This window comes from Camelus dromedarius, chromosome 2 (genome assembly GCF_036321535.1).
Source record: "Camelus dromedarius isolate mCamDro1 chromosome 2, mCamDro1.pat, whole genome shotgun sequence".
NCBI classification, from domain to species: Eukaryota; Metazoa; Chordata; class Mammalia; order Artiodactyla; family Camelidae; genus Camelus; species Camelus dromedarius.
In genome coordinates this window covers 98987973-99013699 of record NC_087437.1, presented here as the reverse complement: position 1 = coordinate 99013699, position 25727 = coordinate 98987973, and the positions used below count along the sequence as shown (strand labels likewise).

At 34.6% G+C, this 25727-nt stretch overlaps 1 protein-coding gene across 2 annotated transcripts in view; it reads right to left on the bottom strand.

The window, feature by feature from the left end:
- The window catches only part of USP25 (ubiquitin specific peptidase 25), a 127596-nt gene that overhangs the window by 89808 nt on the left and 12061 nt on the right, over positions 1-25727 (bottom strand). For both annotated transcript variants that reach the window (XM_031457920.2, XM_031457941.2), the window contains exons 2-4: positions 18528-18605; positions 14858-15002; positions 3368-3491 (exon numbers count right to left, since the gene is read on the bottom strand). In XM_031457920.2, coding sequence (XP_031313780.2) covers positions 3368-3491; positions 14858-15002; positions 18528-18605 — 347 coding nt within the window. The remainder of the gene's footprint in view (positions 1-3367; positions 3492-14857; positions 15003-18527; positions 18606-25727) is intronic.

Below are 25727 nucleotides of genomic sequence, written 5' to 3'. Positions count from 1 at the left end.
TGTTGTTCAACCTTTCTCTGTATTTATCTTATTTGTTACAGGTTGGATAATTTCTTCTCATATATCTTACATTCTACTAATATGTTCTTTAGCTGCTTCTAATCTATTAAACCTGTGTTTTGTTTTCCTTTCTTTTCCACTTTAGTAATTCCTATGTTCATTTCCAGAAGATATTTTCAGTTCTTTTGCAAGTTGAGATTCACTGAACCACTTTATTTGAAAGTGATACAAATTGCAGCTGCACAATCATGGTATCACTTCTCAGGGACAGATCTCATCACCTCCAACAGCACTCCTCAGAGCCAAGGCAACTATCTCTGCAGTGTTCTAGAGGTTGGCGAGGGGAGACTTCTGATTTACCCTTATTGTGAATGTCATCCACTGACATAATCACTTTATGAGGGAAATGATTTCCTATTAAAGCTCCCCATCTAACATAGACAATGACATTTGCCTTTTCCCCACATCCCACATTCAACAAGGACATCAAAATCAAAGTTCAAGTTTATACACAAAGGATATTTCATCATGTCAAAAAGTGAATTTCAGTGTTCCAAGCTTACTTCTTTGGGTTCCTGCTTTCACTTTGGTTTATTCTGATTATAGTCCCTATTATCTTAACAGTTCTGTAATACTTTCAAGAGATCTTACAAAAATTTTATACCCAACAGAAACAATACATTCTGGTTGTTCCCACTACAAAATGTGTTTTCATCTACTATATTTCTTGAAATAGTTGGAGGTGTGCTCCTTCTAACAATTTTATCTAGAACCTAGCCCTAGCTCTACCCAAATAATTCAAAGCTATTTCATGAGGCAAGTGATTTTCACAATATGCCAGACACAAACTGACCAACCACAGGCAGTTTATTAACAAATTTCAAGTATCCACACTCTACCTGTTCCCTGTTTGAGCAGTGATACGTAAGAGATAATGATAAAAAAGTACATCCAATCCTGACATTAAGGAGTAATTAATATTAAGACGTATACTTTAAATATGTTCAACTTAAAAAATTTTACCATGAAATTTACAGATGTCTAAATACAGGATTGTAAGACATGAAAAGATAGGTTTTATCTCTTCCAATTATACACAATTAACATAGTATTCCAAATGTATAAATTCAAGTTAAAAGTATGTCTACTGAAATATAACCACAGTCAAGTGATTCTAGGATTTTACTTGGCAAGACTTTGTCATCTGAACTTAGGTAATGAGTAAATTGTTAAATTTACTTTAAGCATAAAATAAAAATGTTTTTCTTAAAAAATTCATCATTTCCCTTTTGAATTTAGACTCTAAACCCTTAATAAAACCGAATTTAGACTCCAAACCCTTAATAAAACCCACTGGAATTTTTTATTTGTCTAATGTTTAATGAGAATTCTCATATTCTCTTATTTCTAATGTGTTTATTTACTGCACATTTTGCATTTAACATTTTTGTTAACTGTTTATTATAAAATCTACACATACCAATAAAAAAATTACATTTTCAACAGTAAATTAATATGACTTTTTACTTGTACAGTGTATAATTTTATGTAAAATCTTAAATCATATTTCAATATGTCAATCTCCATAATGTTATCTATAGTAAAATCATCTATAACAAATTTACTATTTTAAGATTACATTAAAATTAAAAGATCAAAACTAAAAAAGTGCATTATCTTAAAGAAATTTTTTTCCATTTTGGACAAAAATTACTATCTTAAAAAATATGCAACATATACTGAACGTAATCAAGATTAGGAATAGTCTTAATTCCTCGACTTTAAAGTTCTTTTTTTACTTATTCTCTAATTAGTACATGTTGTTTTAATTAGAAAACACATGATGTAGAACTACTAATATTATTTGGTACGTAAGCCTCCAGACTTTTTTCTATTTGTATACTAATACAAATTCATATACACAAGAACATACATACACTTTCAAAAATATTTGTATCATAGTATATACTCTATTTTATAACTTCTTTCTCATATAACAGATCATCTTTCTCCTTAAATACAAATTCAACTAATGTATTTCATGTTTAAAATATTTCTCATCGAAGCTTAAGTATTATCAAATTTTATAATTATTCAAGACAATTATTTCATTCCAATCCATTTTTATAAGACAAAAGCTAACTTTATAATTTCTCCAAATCCTTCACAAAATAAACCTAACTAAAATGTCTAAAAAGAGTGTATGCACTTTTGGTTTTCATTTAAAATTACTGGCATTAGATAATACTAGCCACAAATAAAGAGAACAATGGATTTTAATTAAGATACCTTAATATCTTACAAAGCAGTTTCCAAAGTAATATTTAAAGACATTAAAAAATATTGCTATGAAAAATCATGTGCCTTTGCTAAACAGAGCATTTTGAGACATCTCCTAATATACGGTAACCTCAGATTACTTAGAAAGAAATATACTACCGATACTGCGCCAAGGGAAATTATCTGAGAAAGCTGGTACATTCTGTTACCAAACAACTCCGTTAAAGGAAAAAGAACCCTGGAGTCATAAGACTCATCTTCACTGTGTATCTCTGAAAAATCATTTAACCTCTTACAAGATAAATTTCTTATTCAGTAAGATAAAGCTACCACTGCCTCCAAAGGGTTGTTCAGAAGATTATAGTTATAGTTTAAAGGTTTTTTTAAATCAAATTTATTTGATCCTTTGGTGGATCAAATTGTTTCAAACTAAAAAGTTTTGGTTAATAAATCAAAATATGCATTTTATCACACATCTTGGAATCTTGCCTATTTCTTAAAAAAAAAAACAACTATAAATATGCTATCATATTATAGATCAGAGGTTAGCAAAAGATGGCCCATGGGCCAAATCCAGATGGCAGCCTGTTTTTGTAAATCAAGATTTATTGGAACACAGCCAAACTCATTAAATTATGTATTATCTATGGCTGCTTTCACACTGCAACACCAGAGTTAAGTGACTACAACAGAAACCATATGGCCAACAAAGCCTAAAGTATTTACTACTGGCCCCTTACAGAAAAAGTCTGCTGACCCCTGCTATAAGTAACTATAAATTGAATCGGACAATGCATCCAAAAGGGATTAGGGTGACAAAAGAAAATTAAAAAAAATTAAAATATACACCTAAATTCAATGCCCCAAGATGCCACTCCAAAGTCCTAAAAATCTAAGGTTCAAACGCAATGGGGTCTAGAATATAAAAATTTTGGTTAAATAAAACATAAAAACAATACTGAAGTTTATTAATAGTTTATTTAGAATAGCAAAGTGTATCTTTGTGCCTCTTAAAATTAATTAAACCCAATTATTATTGCTACTGTAAATAGTACTTACATCTACTTTATACAAATTACGTTTTTACCTGCTAATGGCTTGCTCCTCATCAGTTATTCCAGTCTCCCTGAATGCCCTGTTTGATTCCGCCAAACTCAAGGCAATTGCTCTCTGAAGATCATCTTTATCATCTCCAGTGAGATCAATCACATCTGAAAAGCAAAAACTATTTTTCTCAAAATCAAAAGTTAAACAAGATGAAAGGTAATTCTAATCATGGAGATTTGATACCCGATATACCTTTTCAAATCAAAGTCAGCATTAACTTATTTCTGTATAAGAGCCTCTCTGAAGAGAATGCAGACACATTTTAAATCAGTTATACTTTGAAACAATGTTCTTCTCTATAAAGCACACCTAAAGTAATAAGAGGATAAGCATTTTTCATTAAAGAGGAATCTCAATATTTACTAAGTCTCTGATTAAAAACTAGTAAGCAGAAAGACTGCTAAAAACAGGTTCTTTATCAACAAAAATTTAAATCAACATAATTAAACACTTACATTTATGCTCTCTGAACTTAACCCAAATACATACACATTACATTTCATCCATACAATGGTAGATATTACCTATCAAAGTGTAATAGTTAACTGAGCGCTCAAAAATGGTTTATTTCTATTTATTTATTTATTTTTATTTATATACACTTTTTTTTTTAAGTCTAGAAGAATGTATAAAACTGTTAACAGTGGTTAATTTTGATGAGGAGGGTTATGGGAGAAAGAAGTATAAGGATCTTTCGCTTTCTATTTTCTACCATGCAGACCTTTTAACTTAAAAAAGTTTTCTTTTCACACACAAAAAAATACAAATAAATAACACTAGTTCCTTTTGTTAAAATAAAATTAAAGTCTTGATGCTTCAAATATTCTTTTTCCAAACATTAAAGGCTACAACTATCACCTTTAGAAAAATTCTTTTTTATTCCAGTTCCCCATTATACATCAATTTCTTTAACCCAAAAGATGTCAATAATAGCCCTATTATCATTTAAACAAGGACGGATCATAACACATTGGTAAGAAGATTATAAAATAACAGGATAAGAAAGAGACAGGATAGCTGTCACTACCCTATCTTTGCATAGTTAGGATTACACTTGTTGGTATTTTAGCCAAGTTTTATATATATTTTGTTTATTTATATTGAGACATGTGAAAATTATTTTGTTCTTTGTAATCTTAGAATTTTCCAAGAGGGAAATAAATAAAAAGGGGTAGGGGACGGGAGATAAGGTGCCTGCATTTTACCATCTGGCTACAGGGTTATATATAACTACTTGAAAAAAGTATTTCATACTTAGTAAGATATAATGTATATTTATAGTTTCAAAAGTCTACTTCTATTGTTATTTACACTTTTTTCCTCCAATAAAGTAGCTTCTAAGAATATATAAAACATTAAAAATAACAGTTGGCCATGGAAGATTTTTTTTTAATGCTCTCAGAGAGCATAGTAAAATCTCATAAAAATGTAATAAGCAGAGTCCAAAAATTCAATCAAGTAAAATGCAGAACAGAGGTATACAGCAATTGAAATGATGGAGCATGCCGACATGTATCAGCAGGCCAATGGTTTCCTAAGTCTGGTTTACAAGATCCAAGTCCACCTAGATCACAGCTGTAGATGGGTCTCACATGGGTGTAGTCATCCATTCCAGCTGAAATAATGGTAAAGAAGCTAGGACTACAGAGGCCTGAAATGGCTTCATAAAAATGAGAACTATTTTGGTCATTAAATAATGACTAGAACTTTGGTGAGTAAAGAGACAATAATGGAATTAAAGAAAATAACTTAAAAATCACAAAGAAGCAGAAAAACAGGTTTTAGGGACAATATCAATTAGCCCTCAGATTCCATTCTCTCAAATGCTGAGTGTGCTTTCTTCAAATACAGAAGCTGGAAAGATTAAAACAAACAACAAACCTATTTTCCTGATTCACTTACAGTTATGGTTCTAGATAAAATTTAGGTTCCACCAATCGGATGCACTAGTATGAGATTTGGAAGGCACAAATTAGTGGGAGCCACTATCCTGCTGTTTTTGGCTGTTTTTTCCAGCATGATAAAACAGATGCAGGCTGTTCCACAGCATCAATCCAATATCCAATTCCCAGCTTCAGGGACATCACGAGATAGACTAGAAGTGGTAACTAGACTCTGCATTCCAGTGTCCAGGCGTGGCTTAGCGGCAGTTACCTAATCCTGGCAGCGTGTTCCCCGGGCTGCAGCTACAGAGCCATGTGCTTGTGCTCTACAGTCCAACAGGCAGCCTCCTAATTCCCTAGCTTCCTGACTGGCAGAGGGAGTAGTTTCCCTGGCTGGCCTGTCATGCAAGAATATGGAAGTCATTTTAGAAGGCTGAGCTAGAGATCCCTCCTCCAGTGCTTCCAGTGGGTCTTTTTTTTTTTTTTTTAAGAACCTATTCCCCTGTATTAAATTTCTTCTTTGAAACTAGAGTGTTTACTGTTTTCATGACTGACAAGTAAACCAAACCGGCTAGAACAGATACTCATTTAGAAATAGCATCAAGTTATACTTAGAGCTTTTCATAATTTAGCAATTGTAACTCAAGCAACACAAAAGCAAAACACAAGGCAAAATAACTGAAACTGTGAGAAATGAAGTTTAACATCATAAGAATAAAAAATGGTGAACAGGCTTCAAATTTAAGTCTTCTAATTATTAAACCCAGTGGTCTCTCTTCCACATTAGCAGTTCTCCAAGTGTAGTTCATGGATCTCTGGGGGTCCCCAATGATCCTATGAGGAAAGAGGTTCCTTAAGTAAAAAATATCCTCATAATAATACAAGATGTTATTTGCCTTTCCTACTGTGGTCAGCTTTGCAGTGATGATGGAAAACAACAATGTATAAAAACCACTGCACCTTAGCACAAATCAAGTCAGTAGCACTAAGTTACGTGAGCAACTCATTATATTACTCACAACTGTGCACACCTAAATTCAAACAACAAAAAGCTAGTCTCTCCTAAATCCTTGATAAAAAGAAGTTAATTTTATTAAATCTCAAACATGGTTTTACATGTTCTTTTAATTCTATGTACAAAACAGGAAGTATTCTGCTATGCAGCCAAAGCACATAGTTGTTAAAGGAAAAACACCAGTACCGTATTTGAGCCGCAAGCTGAACTGGATGACTTCTCATGGAGCACTATTTTTACTTGAAAGGACAACTGACAAACTACGAACTATGGTTATTTAGACTTCAGTATGTGGTAGACATCGTCTCAAAAATAAAGTGAGCCTATCATTTGAAAGACAAATGAGCATATCTGTTGCCAATGATTAGTATGGAATTTTCAAGCAAAAATCAGAACTTTGGAAAACTTGTTGCCACCGCTGAGTTTGATATCTTCCCAATACTAAAGGCTTTTCTGGTGAAATAAAGTGACAACAACAATTTCAATCTGTTTTATAATGTCGACATTCTTCCAACATTTGAAGGGAAACCTTTTCCAAATTACCAAAGCATGGTGTTATTAAATCACACATGGGCAAACAATCCATTCAAAGAGCAAGGTAGGCCAATAAAGATGCTAGGAGCATCTTTTGTTCTAATATTGGTCTCTGACCCAATTCCTGACACAGAGTGCCCATTATCACTTGGCATTTCCTATATGACAGAAGCATCTTTCGTCCTAAGAAGGTGACTCTGGGGGGGTTTCTGTATAGCTTCAGGGTAGACACTGATCAACAGAAAGACTAAATCATGATGATAAGACTGGAACTCTGAGCTCCACCTCCCATCCTACAGAGAGATATGAGACTGGAGATTAAGTTAATTATGGATCAGGCCTACCTGATGAAACCTCCATAAAAATCCCTATAGGATGAGGTTTGGCGGTATCCAGGTTAGCGAACATACCCACATGCCGGGAGGGTGGTGCGTCCCAACTCTACAGGACAGAAACTTCTGTGCTTGGGATCCTTCCAGACCTTGCTCTTATACCTCTTCATCTGTATCCTTTATCACAGCCTTTGTTATGGAAGAAACCAGTATTTGTTTCTCTGAGTTCTGTGAGCCATTAAAGCAAATTACTAAACTTGAGGAGGGAGTCATGGAAACCTCTGATTTGTAAGCCAAGTCAGACAGAATGTGGGTAACTGGGGACCCATTACTTATGACTGGCATCTAAGGTGGGGGCAATCTTGTGGGACTGAGAATTAACCTGTGGGGTCTGATGCTAACTCCAGGTAGATGGTGTCAAAACTGAACTGAATTGGATACCCAGCTAGTGGCAGAGAATAAGTCCAGTGTGAGGAAAAAACTCCACATATCTGGTGTCAGAAGTACTATGCGTGTGAGTGGAGGAAGAAACAAGCAATAACAGTCTTTAATGCTAGAAAAGTTAGCTGACCCACACTATCAATCCTTAACTGAATAGCTGGGACTTTTTCCTTTAAGTAATGGAGCAGGTATATTTATTATTTATAGTTTCACTACAATTACAATAATTTTCTCCATGATGCTTCCATTTCTTTATAAAGCTTCTTCTTCCCACAGGATATTTCAGAATAAAACAGCATCTTGAAAGAAGGCTATCATAACCTACTCTTACACCAAATACATATAATTTTAAGACCAAATATTAAGAAAGTAAAATGTTATTTTAATAGAATGTTTAACCCTGAATTTTTTCTTTTTCTGGAGTTTAGTGGAATAATTTCTGTAAAACGTGTAATGAGCTATCAATTTCACAATGAAAACTAGTCCTCTACCATTTTCTTATATGCTTATTCAAAAAGGAACAGGAGGGAGGGTAACAGCTCAGTGGTAGAGCACGTGCTTAGCATGTATGTGGTCCTGAGTTCAATCCCCAGTACCTCCATTAAAAAAAGATTTAAAAAAAAAAAGAGTAACAGAGAATAAGCTTAGCAGTAAATTTCTAATTGAAAAAATTATAAAAATTCAGCTTTTGTGAAAATTCCATCCAAATACCAAAGTACTATGAATATTTTTCTATCTGTGCCAAAAGAGGACCTCGGTAAAACACCAAACTTTGTTTTAACCAACTCTCCTTCCAGTATTAGTATTTGTGTGAACAGAACTCAAGGGCACAAGCGTGTGTGTTAGTGTCAGCCGAGTAACACTGCAGAAAATTACATGTTACAAAAACCTATAAACAGTAACCTCTAACACTCAATACTGACTAAATTAAAACCTTTTTTTCTGTAAAGTCAGAAATATCTATACAAAAACGTAACATTCACCCTAATAAATCTGTCACTTTCTAAAAACTTACATACAAACTACCAAACATTTCTCTGCTAAATCCAAAATAGAGGAAGTCATCAACTTAACAATAAATGAGACTTCAAACATTCATTGTTTATCACTCAAAATTCATTTCTTCATCAAAATGATAAACTGAATGACATGAGGCTTCCAAGCTAGTTCACAGTAGCCAACTCAGCCCATCATCTAACTGAACTACAATGTACGTAAAGATTCTGATTTTAGAAGGAAAAAAAAACTTATTTCACTATTTTCCTCACCTACTTAAGGCTAAACTTAGGGGAAACACTTTTTTACTTTTAATAAGCCACCCTTATATTTACCACCAGCAAAGATTTACAGGCAGGGAGTGATATGAGTAGAAAGAATTTTGTTCTGGGGAGTTAGGAGTTAAAGTGTTGAACAAGAGATTGAGAAGAGTTGTAATAAGAGTATATACCAGGGCAAAAGCAACTGAAGGAAAAGGCATGCATTTAAAAACTGGTAAAACTGCAAACTAAACGGTTGTTCTGGGAGATGAGGGAGCGCTGGAGGAAAAAAAAAAATCACTGGGTCTCCAAAAAAGATGGGGATGCCTTTAAGAGAAAAGGGCAAACATGAAGAAAAGGATGTTCTGCAGGAGACTGAAGATGAGAAAAATACTATTTTCACCCTCACTCTGCTTCAACCATGGTTGTGTCCTCACCATTCACCTCTTGAGCCAAACATACTCCTGCCTCAAGGCCCAGCCTAGGATACACCTCCCTCAGACACCTCGAGCTCCCCCCTCACTTCACTTGGGTGTCTGTATAATGAGACATTCCCCGACCAAACCTCCATCTAAGATACCGCAGTTGCATCCCTGTCACCCCCTGTCCCTCTGCCCTGCTCTATTGTTCTTCATGAACTTACCCGACATTATTTATTTATTGTTTACTGTCTCCCCACTCCCAAGTCAACTGAAACATGTTTTGCTTTTTTTAAATGGCCTAGAAGAGTACCTGATACATATCAGGCAATCAATCAATATTTGTTAAGCAAATATAGGTTAATATCTAGACTCTGGAATAGAAACAAAAAGGAATGAGTCATCTCCACAGTGGCACTAGCAGAATACTTGAGAATATATACTTTATCCATCTAATTTTTTATCTGGTAAAAGGACAAATAGCATAAGGTATCATGTTAAAAGAATACTTAAAAGTAAAAAGACATAAGCAATGTAAATTGTGTTGCCCACCCCATTCTCCCATTCTCCCCAGCCTCAGTCAGCTCATTCAAGATCTTCCTACTTTCCCAATCTTCTCACTGCTGAACTCAGATTCTCTAAAACAGTGACATCCAACAGAACTTCCTGTGATGATGGAAATCTATTACCCGCACTGTCCAATACAGTGGCCACTAGTCACATGTGACTAATATCGAGCACTTAAAATGTATTTACAGCAAGAGGAAAATTGAGTTTCAGTATTATTATTTAATTTTAATTTATATTTAAATTTAAGTTGCCACATGTAAATATTGGCAACTGTACTGAACAGCTCAGCTCGAATAGGTCTTGCTCTGTTTTTAATAAAAGCTGCTAAATTTATTATGGCAGCACTAGTAAGGAAAGTGCTAGTAAAGGAGTCATTCCTGAGTTCTGTCATCTATTTTACTGTGTTTTCCAACTTGGATTGAGAAAAAAAATAAATAAATAAAGTTAACATCCTATGTTTGTCAACAAAAAAGTACCATGGCTATCATTCTGCCCTAAAATTAAAGAGAATTCAGTTATACAAGTAATTCTACAGTGTACGTCTAATATAGAATGCAAATCTAATTGCACCCAATCAGTTACAGGTAACTTTCATATCATTGCAGCACCTCATTTCTAAGCTTAACACTGACTTTTGGTGCATCATTAAAATAGTTTTATGTATTAGAAACCTCTACAGAAAGATTTAACTTCCATTTCATTATTATTTTTTCTATGTGCAGTTACTTATTTAACAAATTTGGTGAATGGGAAAAACATCAGTGTTCAATTAATAAAATCCCAAACTGCTTAACATAAGTGATTTGCTCTCAGCAGGGATGAGAGCACTAGAACGGAATCTATTTATCAGTTGTACCTTAAATCACTTTTAAGCTAGCCAGGCAATGTAACAAAGACTTAAAGTTCTAGGACATTTTGCTCACTTTCTATGCAATCCTTACCAAGTAATTCAAGTTTTTTAGGGGGATTAAAAAATAGTTATTCTAAATTTGTGAAGGGTCAACTACTGAACATTTACTCCAAATGTGTTATACCAATTTCTCTAAAACTAAAGCCAATATGTGGCATTACTTTCTGTGTCAAAATTACCTACCCAAATCCCTCTTATCTTTTGATGCATACTTTGATTGCTCAATTGTAGCATATCTTGCTCTGGTGGGCATATATTGTTTTTTTCCTGTTTTAATAAAGTTTAAAAGAATTTAATGATCATGACTAAAAGAATAGTACTATTTGATTTCAAATTGGACAAAAGTCTTGTATGGTCATGTCTATAACAGTCTGCCATGACACAAAAACTTCACACAATCTCTTTTCTGATAAAGTCCTCCTATATCTCAATATCCTGCATTGCTTCCTAATCCCCTTTGCATTTTTAACTACAAACTCCCAACGTAATAATTTTATTTTTCATTTAAGCTGGAGGTGGGAGGCATTCAACCGAGAATCCACAACATCCTGTCTAGAAGGGAGATCCAAGTAACTTTTAAAGTTGCCTCAATTTTTGCTAATAGAACTACAAAGTGATTTGAGCCTTTTCTCAGAATTTAACAAAGTATTAAATTACACTAGGGAATGTTACCAAAGCAATACTTCCTAATTCCTTACTATGAAAAAGTACAAGCTTTTCTTGAAATGTTTCCTTTTTTTCTCTCAAAACATGAAAGGTAAAAAATACACTAAAGCCAATAATTATCCTATCAACTATTAAAACTGTAATTACTTCTTTCACATTAAAGTTCACAAATATGTGTTCTCCAAATCAAGTGACATAATTTGCTGTATCTTCTGATGTACTCAGGTATGCAAAGATGAAAATTTCCCCACAAACCCAAGTGTGGCTTCTGTGAGGTATCAGTTTGAAAGTTAAACTTTTCGAGTCATTAAAAAACATGTATTTCAGTACTTCTAAAAGACTTTTAGTTATAAGTTAAATTTCAGCTTATAACAACAAGGAATTGTATTTAGTTAGCATTAAAGATTTTTATTTCAAAATACAGATGTTTTGTAAGCATTACAGCCAACAGATGACACTTAAAAGTCAGCAAGGCTTTGTTTACGCTTTAGCCCTAGTTCTAACAGATTTCATACTCAAAAAAAAAAAAAAAAAGAGAGAGAGAGAGAGAGAAAGAATAAATTGAAAAAATAAAAAACCCTGCCATAATGAAAAAATTAAGTTCAACTATGGTCAACTTTCAAGTAAAAATGCATTTCACACAAAATAGAGAAAATGCTCAAAAAGGGTTTTATATCTGGAACCATCCCTTGAAAACTTCCTCACATTCTGATCACTCCAATACTCTACACTCCTTCAGCACTTACACCATTTTTTCCAAGAGGCCTGCATTTGAATATATATTCATTTCAATTATTTTCTATCCTTCCCACAATTTGTCGCTCCAAGAGTTAAAACTACACAAAAGACTTCATTTCTCCCCAGCAATTATAGCATAGTATTTTAAGGAATCTGCTGAATGCATGATATCTACTTACTTTCCCAGTTTTACGCCATGTAACACAATTATGATGCTACTAAATTTAAGTGCTGAATCAAGACTATTTCCTAAGGGCAGTTGTACTTTTTAAAACTTTAGAAAATATGGTACAAATTTGTTAAATGGAAAAGAACTATTGTTACCTCATTAGCTATTTTTCCCCAGTTTGATACTAATACTATTATAATACAATTACCTCATTATAATTTCTGCAACAGTTTTATTTTTTCTCTCAATAATCTCAAGCCAACTTTATGGACAGACACACTAACCAAACTATTCAGTTTTAAATATGAATTAGCAACCTGGTTAGAAGGATAGCCCATTTTATCAATAAAGAAACCACAACAACAAGCAATTTGTTCTATAAGACAATCAAATGAGTCGAAACCAGAAACTCCATTTCTCTACCATTTCTTTCAAGTGCAATATAAAAGTACTCAGTGGATATTTTGCAAGAAATACACATATACACACACAACTTTTTTTTTTAATTATCAACAGATAAACAAGAACATGCCTTCAGAAACCAGGTTGCTTTCTCCCTAAGATCACCTATTAGAGCCTCTTTTTTTGTCCATAACGTTTTCACTATTCCTTGTCAAAAGTCTTGAATAGGTGTTAACATGTGGCTTAAACAATTTTCTAATTTTCACACAAGGAATAAAATACCTTCCTTCATTTATGACGGTCTGATAATCCTTATTCTCCCTGCAAATCTATACACGTTATCTCGTGTCACAAGTCTACTATCTATATTAAGAGTTCACAGCTAGCATTCTAAAATCTTTCTATCCTTTCAACTAGAACATGGAACCATGTTTAGTTAATTTCCTGTTTCTTTCACGTTAACCAGCTGTCTTCAGTCACAATCATTCTTTTTTTTTCCTTTTTCTACCTAACTAACTTCATTTTCCTCCCATGTCTCAGAACCTTGAAAGATCTGAGATGTTATCTCACACACTAGTTCCTCCTCTATATTTATACCACTTTCATTATACACTTTTCTTTTACAATTCTCAACAGAGGAATTATACACTACTCTTTTTTCCAACTTCTTGTAACAAGCTTCTCAACCCTGTTGAGACTTTTTATTGGTTTTGAAAAAGCTTTTTTACACATATTATCAAAAATAACTCAATAAATACTTCTTGAGGAACTATCCTAGTATAACGGTAGGTCTATCGATGGTCTCTTGCCTTGTTAAGTTTCTGGTCTGATAAGCAAGAAAGGCACAAGCATATAATTTCAAAATAACACAGTATTCGCCAAGACAGAAGTATGGTCTGGGTGTTAGACAAGCACCTGGCTCAATCTAGAGGCCAGGGGTAACATTCAAGAGCTAGCATCCCCTGAGCTAAGTCTTACAACACCAGAAGAAATTAGACTGGGGATAAAGGCTAGAGGGGATTCCAGACAGAAGGAACAGCAAGTGTTAAGTCAGAAGACATTAAACAGCACTGGCTAAATAAGAACTTCCAAGCCATTCTGTAGTATCACTGTATAAAGTAAGAGGAGGAAAACAATAGAAAATGAAGTTAGAGATGTAGATAGGGGCCAAACACAGTTTGTCTTGAACTTGAACATAGGAATTGAGTCTGTCTGATATATTTGTAAAAGTTCTCCCACCACCTATTATCTGTGTAAGATAGAAGTACTCCAGCTGAAATTATTTGAAATTAAAATATTTTTTCAACAAACATTAAACAGTGTCTAATGCCAATCAATAGCTATAAACATGTATGTGAATGGGTTTTTCTGGTAGTTTCCTAACTTTGAGAAAGTCTATAAACAAAATCAGAAATTTTCTTCAAATATAAATTAGTAACCAAACTTCTCAAATCCAGAATTCATAAAAATATCTACATTTTATATAATAAAGCTATTACACCATATTGAGATAGAGATAAATGAATGTATTTTGAAAAACTGCTATATAAGCATGAAATATTCATATTACAAAGAAAAACTAGAGTCCCATGTAAAATTTTCCATATGTATGTATGTGTGTATATGTGTGTTTACTTATTTTGTTACATTGTAATAAACTTTTTTCCAAAGATATTTATTTTGGGGAGGGGTTGGAGTTGAGGAAAGGAAAATTCTATTAAACAGTAAATCTATCAATAATCAGAAACAATACCTTCAAAAATAATACTAAGGCCTCTACTAACACTTAAAATCTATAAAACAAATGACTGTGCCCATTTAAATTTCTGTAAGTTTTTCTTTCCTTAATGAGTAACACCTTTAACTGTTCCATATTTCAAAACAACAAATACTATATGAAATGCTTTATTAAAGGATTTATAACCTAAATATAACCTTTCACTCAACTGGAAAAAAATACATAGTAGCTAAGTTAAGTAGCATAAAAACATGTGCGCCTTTCAACCACACCAAAGAGAACCAAGGTTAAAGTAGTTCCTTTTTTGTCCTTCATCTCTGCTTAAACAAAATATATCCCCAAGAAAAAAATTTCATTACATTCTAATTAAAACATTAAAAAAGAGAAGTAAGCTTACTTGTGTCTGCTTGACTTCCCACACTGATGTATCTATCATTGCCAGGAAGTGCTGTTTGGTAGTAAGCTGTCTCCTCCTGCTGAGGGGTCTTGGCGTTCTTCGCAGTAAGGAAGGCCACTGCTAGTTCCAAGTTTCCATTACTATCCTTCAAATATCAAGAACAAAACATCAAATATTTTGGAATAACTCTATACATTCTCACATGACTTACGTAATTTTCTCTATAACAATGAATATTTCATAGGAAAAATCATTTTCAGATTTAAAATTATTCTGTGATTCCTAGTTTGTTTAAATTCACTGTTAACAAAGTATACTATATCAATAACAATTCCTATTTCTACTAATTAAAACTACTAACATAATGTAAAAATCAATTCTATGACTAATTTCTTAGGTTTCCATTACTTTTATATCTGCTTAACAATAGTCTAATCATAAACTTGGACTTCTAAACAAGCGAACAAACTAGAGTTTTCTGGAACTTGCCATATAATAGAGTGAACACTGAATATTTAAAACAGTGCTTCAGCAAACAGGGATAATAAAGGATGCTCCCTTTAATATGGATGCTGATTGCCTACCTAGAGGCAAACTAACAAGCAAATATGAAAGACTCATAAGAAAACAGCAAAATAATCTCAAGCTTGATAGAACTAGAAATACTCAACACTGTCAAGATGACAATCCCACCCAAATTAAATATATAAATTGTGTACAGTTCTCATCAAAATATACCTAGACAAAATTATTCTAAAGTTAATAGAAGAAAGCAAATGCCAAAAAACTAGGAGTTTTTGAAACAGCAAAATAATGAAAAGAGACCTGCCCAGTTATTTCTATGTTCTCTGTACAGTTAACGATAAATATAACACTTGCTCTATGACCGCGAATTGAAACAGCATTAGGAAATCCAAGTATTAATAATAAAGAATCTTAGTAACAGAAGGCCGAACCCGTAACACTGTGTAGGCCTTCAGAACTTTAACACACACAGGAAGTGTAACAGGAAGCCAGTGGGAAGTTTTGAACAGACAGGACATGGTATGACTTACAACAGGACTACTCTGGCTGTGTGCTGAGAACAGACTACAGGAGAGAAAGGGCAGAAGCAGAGAGCCCAACATTACTTGCTATCATATTAAATACAGGGAGTGATAGAAGGAGAAAGACCAGGATGATTCCCAAGATTTCAGGGCTGAGCAACTAGAAGAACAAAGTCCGCAACCCTAGTAGCCTTTGAGGTGAGAGAAAAATAAGAGTGCTGTTTGAAAAGCATGACTGCTTTAAATTTTGTTATCTGTTACAACCATTATGATTCTTAAATGAAGCATCCAAAACACAGGTTTAACATATTCTACAGTTAGATAAGCAAACCAGTAAGAAAATAATTTGCAATAACAATGGCAAACATTTACTGAGCACTGACTACGTGCCAAGAAACGTGCTAAGTGCTTTCCCTATACTTCCTCGTATAATAATAATAAACTGAATGAAGCAGGGGTTTACACAACTTGAAGCTCAGTTATTTTGGACGTATAGAGTCTCAAAATAAAATAAAAGTGCTAAAATCAATCAATGGCATTGTGACTCTGAAAAGCAGACTCCTTGTCAATGTAACGCCGAGGTTCAACTCATTATTAAACACCTTACAAATTTATACCGAGCAACAGTGAAGGTTTAAGCACACTGTTTTATTCCCCAGATACTGGTAATTGAAACAGAAGTTTAAAAAAACAAAAACAAAACAAAACAAAACAAAACAAAACAAAAAAGTCCCACAACTGAGCCCAAAGGAAATGTGGACAAGAATTAATCTGATTCTTTATGTTTTCTTAACTAAGCATATTCTACATGTTTCCTAAGTTAAAAAAAAAAAAAAAAAAGCAAAATGCCCAAATTTGCCCTGACAAGGTAACAGTGTAGACTTATAATGATACAGAACAGGAAAGGCCATTTCTGAAATTAACCATGGAATGATTTAGTCATATTTACCAGAATAAAGAGAAAACTAAAAATTGAATATGACACTTTTGCTTCCTCTCCAAATACTTAGAGTGGTTTCATAAACCATGTATTAAAATGCCCCTAACAGTACTGTTTCATCATTTTCCTGATGAGGAAAAAAAGCTGAAGCAAAGCTTCTAGTAAAAATAAATTGTGTGGCACTTTGCCTGGTTTCTATTCCAAGCTCCTGCACATACTAGCTATGAGATCTTGAGCAAGCCACTTTGACCTGTTTCCTTACCTTTTAAAAAGAAAATGAAAATAATACCACCTCACGGTTATGAGGAGGATGAGTTAGCCACATAAGTACTTAGAACAGCACTTAGTACTGTAAGTTCTTGATAAGTACTAGTTATTATCACTACAGTTATGACAGCTATGATTACAATCATCCAAAAGAGAAGTTATTTCTAGAAACAACTGAAGTTTTTAGCCTTGAGCCAATTATATCAAAAATGGTATAATTAACGTTGTCTCATGGGCCAACTTGCAAAAAAAATGAAGCTCTAAGCCCATAGTGGCAAAAATACTGTATTGCTGTTAGCCCTTAGTAGCTAGTTAAATACAAATAAGCTTAAAATGCAGTTGTAGTTCTTGAACATCTTTCATTTACTTGCTCCTTTTCAATGTGCACATCCATGCGATCTGACTCATCTGGGTGCCTCTGTGTGGAATGAGTGTACTTCATAAGACATAACAAAAATGATGCACTTTATTTAATGCATGTACAAACAGTTTGATGTTGAATGTTCTTAAGGTGCAAGCTGAATTTTAGCCAATTTATATTTCTCCTTCTTGGAAGGAAAAAAATGTAAGCTTCTGATCCTCTATTATTTCTACTTCTCCCACCTCCACCTCCTCTTCCTCCTCTACCCCCCTCCACCCTCCATTTCCAATTAAAAGCTAAAGTCATGTCTCGAGAAAACCAGCTATTAGCACTTGGATTCACATGCATTCATTTTCAAAGAAAAGTGTTTCATGTGGGGAGAGGTCTTTCACTTCAAGGTATCTTGGAACATTAGGCTGCTGAAAGCTAACATGCTCAAAATTACAGTAGGTTGGGGTTTTTTTAATTGAAGTATAGGTGATTTACAATGTTCTCTTAGTTTCAGGTGTACAGCAAAATGATTCAGTTATACATATACATATATATATACCCTTTTTTAGATTCTTTTCCATTATAGGTTATTACAAGATATTGAATATAGTTCCCTGTGCTCTACAGTAGGTCACTGTTATCTATTCTATATATAGTAATGTGTATATGTTATCCCAAACTCCTAATTTATCCCTCCCCCAACTCCTTTCCCCTTTGGTAACCATAGTTTATTTTCTATGTTTGAGTCTATTTCCGATTTGTAAGGAAGTTCATCTGTATCTTTTTTATTTTGATTCCACATATAAGTAATATCATATGATATTTGTCTTTCTCTGTCTGACTTCACTTAACATGATAATCTCTAGGTCCATCCATGTTGCTACACATGGCATCATTTCATTATAGCAGTATGTTATGTTAAGGAAGGCTCTTGCTTTATAAAAGTTCTTCCCTGTATCTCTACTACTACCACCTGGCATAACTAAAACACTGAACTTCCAAATATGGCAGGCAGTAGAGATAAGAGTGCAACAGAAACCTTCTGTCATAAAACAGAGGACTTACCTTCAAGGCTTGCTGTAGTATCTGGGCATCATTAATCCCAGTAATTTCTCTCAGCTGATTCAAAAACGTCTGCTGGTGCTAGAGGAAGGGAAAAACCTAAAGTGTTAGACTCTGAAATCAGAAATTATACAAGGACAAGAAAATAAATGGCCTTTGGGGAAAAAAATAGAAAACACAAAATAAACTAGAGTGAAAAGAAAAAAAAAATTAAGAACTTGAGAAAGAATGAATTAATTTCATTCTTTTGTGAAGAATGAACCATGCTATGGGAAACCTTATTCCTTTCTCATGTTTCCATAAGGGAACGTCTACATTACTCCCAAAGAGCAAGCCTCACTGAACAGTCCCTGGCCCACTCTTTACTACCTAATTCATCCCTCCGAACAAGAAAAGGAGTGATCTGCGTGGTGGCTAAGTCAAAGAAGACTAAGGAAAACAGGTATCCATCAGGCTACTGTAACTAGGCCATGGAAGCGCTGAACGAAATCCAGGCAGCCCAAGTCACCTCTCCCTGTCCCTACGTCAGCCAGCATTCAAGCACTAGGGCGTTTGGGAAAAACATGCTTTCAGCAGGTCGGGGACTAGGTGGATTTATTACATCAGGGGGATCCTGTCCTATTCAAGGAAAAAAAAGGCCGCCTCATTCTTCAACCTGTCATAAAAGAGCCTAAACAGCGTCGACTGTGCCTACATTTGCTCTAGACCTGTTCACACGCTGTCGGTCTACACAATCTACTGTATTCTCCTGCAAAGGAAAAGGGGCAGAAGGCTAGGACTCCACCAGCAAATCTTTCCCTACACTTTCCTAATTAAGAACCACCTTCCTCCCTACATCTCTGTATTTCTTAAAACAAGTTCCTCAAAATCGAAAGCACCATGAAGTAAAGAAAGCTCAATGGATACGACCTGGAAAACAAATCACCAATAGAATAAAAGGATCTGCTGAAATGTGTTTTCCCACTAAACATTCTTACGTGACATTTATTAAATGTCACTTCATGTTTCCACCTCCAGTATCCTGTCCAAGCTCCACATAGGATAAAGGGAAGGGCAAAGGACAAAAGGTGTCTGCCAAATGATTCTGCCTTCTTTAGCAAGCCCCATCTAGTGACTTCCACTTAAAGCCTCACTGAGCAGAACAGTCATGTCATGTGGTCACTCGATTGCAAAGGAGGTTGGAAAATGTATTTTTCAGCTAGGCAAAAAGCTACTCTGCAAATGAAATCATGATTCTGCTGCTAAGAAAACAGAAAAGAATGTACACTGAATAGGCACTGGCAGTATCTGCCATGCCATCAGTGGATTTTCATTCCCATAAAAATCTTATTAAAGAGCTGAGACAACTGAGACTAACAATAAAATATATAATAAAGAATATGAACAATGTCATATAAAATGGTGGAAAGAATCAAAGTGGTTAAATAAAAGAACTGAACTTCCAAATTTACAGTGTTGAAATACCAGAAAAAAATCTCTCTAAACCTGTCAACTTCGCTACTTTCACTTTAAAAATTACCAATAGCTAACAATGAAAATGACTAACTTACACAATATCCAGCATTACAAATTAAAGACGTATACAAATTTTACAGAAATTCTCATCTAATTGAATGTTTGTTTGTAATTAACTGCACTAGCACACCAATGCCCATTCCTTACACAGAATACAACTTTCCTCAATGGCAAATTATTCAATCAAGTATCAGGGAAAGACTACTGAATTCCCTAAAGGAATCAGTCATTCATACAAATGTTTCTGGCTATTATTTATAATGCTGGAAAAATGGAAACAACGCAAATGTCCTTCCATTAAGGAAGACATTCTAAAGATTCATGTGTAAAAGAATGACCTGATGAGTTGGTTAATAAAGAAGATTCCCAAGCCCCATGCCCAGAAATTGTGATTCCACGGGCATCTGGGTTAAGGTTAAGGGATCTACCTTTTTAGTAAACATCTCGCATGATTTTGATACAGATGAACCTAGAAGCATGGTTTGATTTAAGCAAACAACTGTGTATTTTTAAATAACAAACTATATAGAAGTTATCTTTACAAAATCATATTAAGTTAAAGTGGTGAAATACAAAATAGTATATATATGTTAATGACTACAAGATAAAATGTAAAAAAGAATGTAAAACCCAAGAAAGATGACAGCCTGTGTTAGACTCCCAATTCTTTTCCCACCTCTGTATGCATACCCTTTGCCACTTCTCACTTTCTCCCACTAGAGAAACAATATATTTCCTTGTTGCACTGATGATCGGCTTAGCCATGTGACATGCATTTACCAATGGCATATTAGTAGGCAGCAGGCAAGCAGACATGAAATGTGCTTGCATGGTTGGGCTCTGCCCTCTTGAACTTCAGCAACTTTCTTAAGAAGAACATGACCCAGGTAGTCCACTTGCCTCAGAAGAATGAGGCACAGGAGAAGAGGCCACCTCAATCAATCTGCAAATCTGTGAACATGATGATAATATTCTGATATGCCACTAACTTTTGGTGTGGTCTGCTATAGCTGACTGCTACTGAGTACAATAAGAATACTCAGTATTTTGTGAATAGAAGCAATGTCTAAAACTTTGTTATCATTTGGTTTTTTTTTTTCATCTTTCACAATAAAATCAGCTAAATATCCTAGCGAAATAATTCAGGTGCATCTCTAGCACGGTTCTTGACCTCATGAATTTTGACTGAAAATGAAACAATGAAGAGAAAAGGATTAGGGTGGAGGAGAAGACTGAGTGGGAAAGAGAAAAGGTGAAAGAATTTTCTTAACTAAGTTACCAAGAAATGAAGGTGAGATCACAAAAGGTGAACTATGAAAAAATTTCTAAGTTCATGGCAGAGAAGCCACCTCACTTGTCAAGTTTTCCCCTTTGTTACTGACATCTTCCAACTGTGCTTCTCCTGTCTTTGAAAATCTGTACCTTCATTTCCTACAACTATATGCTTTTATTACTGCTATTTCTGTTGTATTTAAGACCCCAGTCTTCTTTCAATGTTTGCACCTTCCTATTTAACAAACTTCTAGTCCATGATACATCCTGACCCTTAACTAAAAATGTCTGTAATGGTTCTTTCCTTCTTGACTTGTGATTTTGGGTCTAAGGTGGATCTAACCCACCACCATCTCTAGAGCTCTTTTTCTGAGCTCTGAGGTCTTCCCTGTATGGATTCCTTATCCACTACAGGATAAGGAGATGGGAGTAACCTGTTCACACTGCTGAACCAAGAAGAGCAAGACACAATCAATGGCTTGCTAACACCACAAAAATCAATAAGCAAACAAGCCAAGACTACCTACAGGCCTTCAGATTCCTCCCTCAATGTTATTTTTACTGAGTGATAGTGATGACTGACATCCTTAAGTGCCTACTACGTGCCAAATCTGGCATTATGCCCTTCAGGGAGAAGGCATCAGTCATTTCACTATAAAGTAAGGATCAGAGGGCTTCACAGAAATTCTTTCCCTCCTCTGTTGACCCTACACAATGTTGGATCTGTTTTAAATCTGTTTAAATAAGACTACAGCATATTTAACATTGAAATAACTTCTTGAAAATACAGAAAAAAAAAAAAAAGAAAAGGGTCAATGACTTAAGACAGGGAACAAAGATACGCACTTATTATGTTCTTGCTGTATGCCAAACTGTTTTAAGTGCTTCTACTATATAATCTCATTTAATATGTGTGCACACAAACCCTCTAGAAAGTTACTCTCATTTTATAACTAACAGAAGCTCCAAGAGGCTAATCAGTAGAGAGAGAGAAATGACTACAGCTTTTTCAAATTCCACAGCCTGTGTCCCTTCCACATTTTCTCTATGGTATCTGATTTTGAAGATTAAAAGATTTCAGGGGAAAATGAAAACCCAGCCCAAATATCCATTACTTTGTTGACAACAAATACTTAGATAACAGTACAAGAAAACTGGAGCACTGATGACTGCAAAGCAGGAAAGCTTTCCGTGCCAACGGGTGAGCAACCCATAAATCAATCCTTGGTTCGTCTGACTGAATTTCTAAATATAAATAAAATTTATTTTTGTGCAAGAGAGAGACAGAAAAAGGTACCCATCTTCAGGAGAAAAAAGCATCAACTCTTAAAATAACCTCTAAAAAGACTTTCAAAATCTCTAAGAAGAAAAAACAATTTGATAGAAAATTCCAAGCCATTCTTTAACTTCAGAATCACATGCCCCAAAGCATTGCTAGGTATCAAATGGTAAGCATTTCAAAATTACCTATCAATGAAAAAATGAATTATACTATTTCCTTTAACGTACATAACCATATTACATCTTTTTTTTTTTTTAACAAATACTTTCTCCATCTACCTAATAACACTAAACTGCCCTAGTTCATGTTACCTCTTACCACAAGAAGTTCCCAAACTTCACTGACAGGTAATTTCAAGTACACAATAACCTTCACGGAACATTTTGTAAGGACCAAATTTGCCCCTCTAATCAGCTATCTAAGGGGAAAAAGAAGTTTATTTCACGAGTCTTTTTTATTTTTATGCATAATTTTAAGGGGGACAACACGATGACCTTTCATTTCCGTTCATATGTAACATCCTACGATCTCTCTGAGGAATTTTCCCACAGTACAGCCTTCTCACAGCTTAAAGGGCCCTCTGCACGCCACAGCCATCTCCAGCTTCACCTCGAACTACTTCTGCCCTTTCTCCTCTTCCTTCTTTCATTCGGGGTCTACATAATACTATTCTGCTTCCTAATTCAAAGGTCTGGGTATATATAGTTGCTTTTTCTTCAGGTTGGAGACTCCCCTGACACTTATCACAGATTGCAATAATGTACTATGGTTATCACCAGGTTCTAAATCCAAAGACAGTACAGCCTATTTGCTCATCACTGTGTTCCTGGTAACTAACTAGGACAGTATCTGGCACATGGTAGGCACTCAATAAATACTGACTGAATAAATGAATGTAACAGTTTGCAGAGGTGAACTGGAATAAGTCAGATCACAGGGCTTAAACTCACCCATAGGAGAGAGGTACCAATTAATTACTGGATATAGGAACAAGAAGCATGCATAAACCATGCCCACTTACTGGCAAACTTTCCACACTCTCCTACATTCCAACTAGAATTTCACAGAAGGCTTCATTTCCTAGTTCTGGTCCTGTCAACCCTGCCTGAAGGGGAATGTATAGTACAATACTGTTGAAATTCCCAATGGCAAGTAATCTATACATTAATATCATGAATAGCTGAGGTATCCTGTACTTTCTACTGCCACACAGTCAAGGTTTATCTCAATTTCTGAATTAACAGCACTTTAGTATTAAAATAAATTAACCATATACCTCTATGGGTGTATACACCTAAAAATATGCTTTATTAATTCTTCACTATTTACACTGAGGCCTAGAAATGGCAGAAACTCTGAATTTAAAAAGTCTTTTCCTAACTTTCTATAGCATCCCAGAGCTACAATCTTAAGCATTATGTAATTCAAGGAAAAAAAGAGTACGAAGAAAGTAAAGAAATGAGATACTTTGTTGGTCCTCAACAAATATTTGTTTCTAACCGTTGTCACGTCAGAGTTCCTATGTCTACCTGCCACTCCAACCCTTCAACCAATCTAAGAGCTGCATGATGTCCGTGCCCCTGACAGAATCCTCCAGCCCTATTAACTGGCAGATAAAAGACATGCATCATAAGTAGAAACTCTAAATGCAATTTTCCCCAAAAATACTGTTCCACAGCACTATAAGCTAAATTCACACAGAGTTAAATACATTTCTAGGCCAAATAAGAACCTAATACCATGGTTTCTATGGGAACGTGCATTTAGAGTTCCAAGAACTCAACTTGCAAAATCTTTTGGAACAGTGTTTTTAAATTAGAATGCCTATATTCTGAAAAACATATGGGTAAACAAAATTTTTGTGTATCAAATCACATCCTTGAACTGTGATGTCTGCAGATTAAATAAAATATCTAACTTGTTTTTGATGCTAATAATCTGGCTGATTCCTAATATATCTCTCCTGTCCGATTCAATCTGTGTGAATCGCTCAGTTTCTGTACTTAAATTTTCATAATTAACTTTCAGTCCAAAAATAAAATCCTTTATATTAATAAAACAAAATAAGCATGCTCTAATTAGGACTTTCAAACTAGAATACTACATAATTCTTAGCAGCTGTATGTGTCACAAACAATTCCTTAAAACAAATACAATTTTTGGTCGTAAGAATTACATACATAATCTACCCTACTATTAGAAACTCCATTCTTCTATGGCTTAATACAGCACGTGCTCTATAGCACTTTCCCAGACCAATAAAAGAGCCATCCACAGAAGCATCCAGCCTCCAGCACCTCAGAAAACTTGTCCTCCATCCAATGGGCTCCAATCATAATCTCACCAGTAAGATCTGAATCTCTATCTTGGAGATTGGGAAGACCTCTTCTAAATTTATTCCTTCCTTTACTCTTTAACCTTTAGTAGCCAGTCACCTATTACTAATCAACACGTCTTTGTACTAAACTCTCCCTGTTCAAATAATTATCTGGTTTCTGGGTCCTAACTGGACCCTTACTTACACAACTTCCTTAAAAGCAATTTTTGTATTCTAATAATACATTAATGAAATTTTGTATTTTTTATATTTTTAATTGAAAAACAGTTGATTTACAATGTACCAGGAATAAAGCAAAATGATTCAGTTATATATACACACACTATATATATTCTTTTTCAGGTTCTGTATTTTTAATAGAATAAGTCTCAGAAACAATTAGGAGGGGGAAAACTAACCATAAATGGTAAGTTCTATCCTGGAACTACCATTTACTTACCATTTATTAAAAGTATATAAAGCACCAGAGATTTCATTATGTAGGCATAGTATCATTGGCTACTGGCGACCGAACTCAATCCCTAGCCCCTCTCCCCTCTGGGAATTGGGGAGTGGGCTGGAAGTTCTGACTCTCTAATCATAATGGTTGGTTTTTCTGAGGCACAGCCCCCATCCTGAAGCTATCTAGTTCCCCAACCAGGAGTTATCTCATTAGCATACAAAAGACAGTAAATTCACGTAGCAGAAACCAGGGGAAAAGACTAAATATTTTCATTCTGTTATACCACAGCTAGCCACATGCAGCTACCTGTAGGTAAAAGAAGGCACTGAATTCTTTTGTTTCTTTATCCTCATT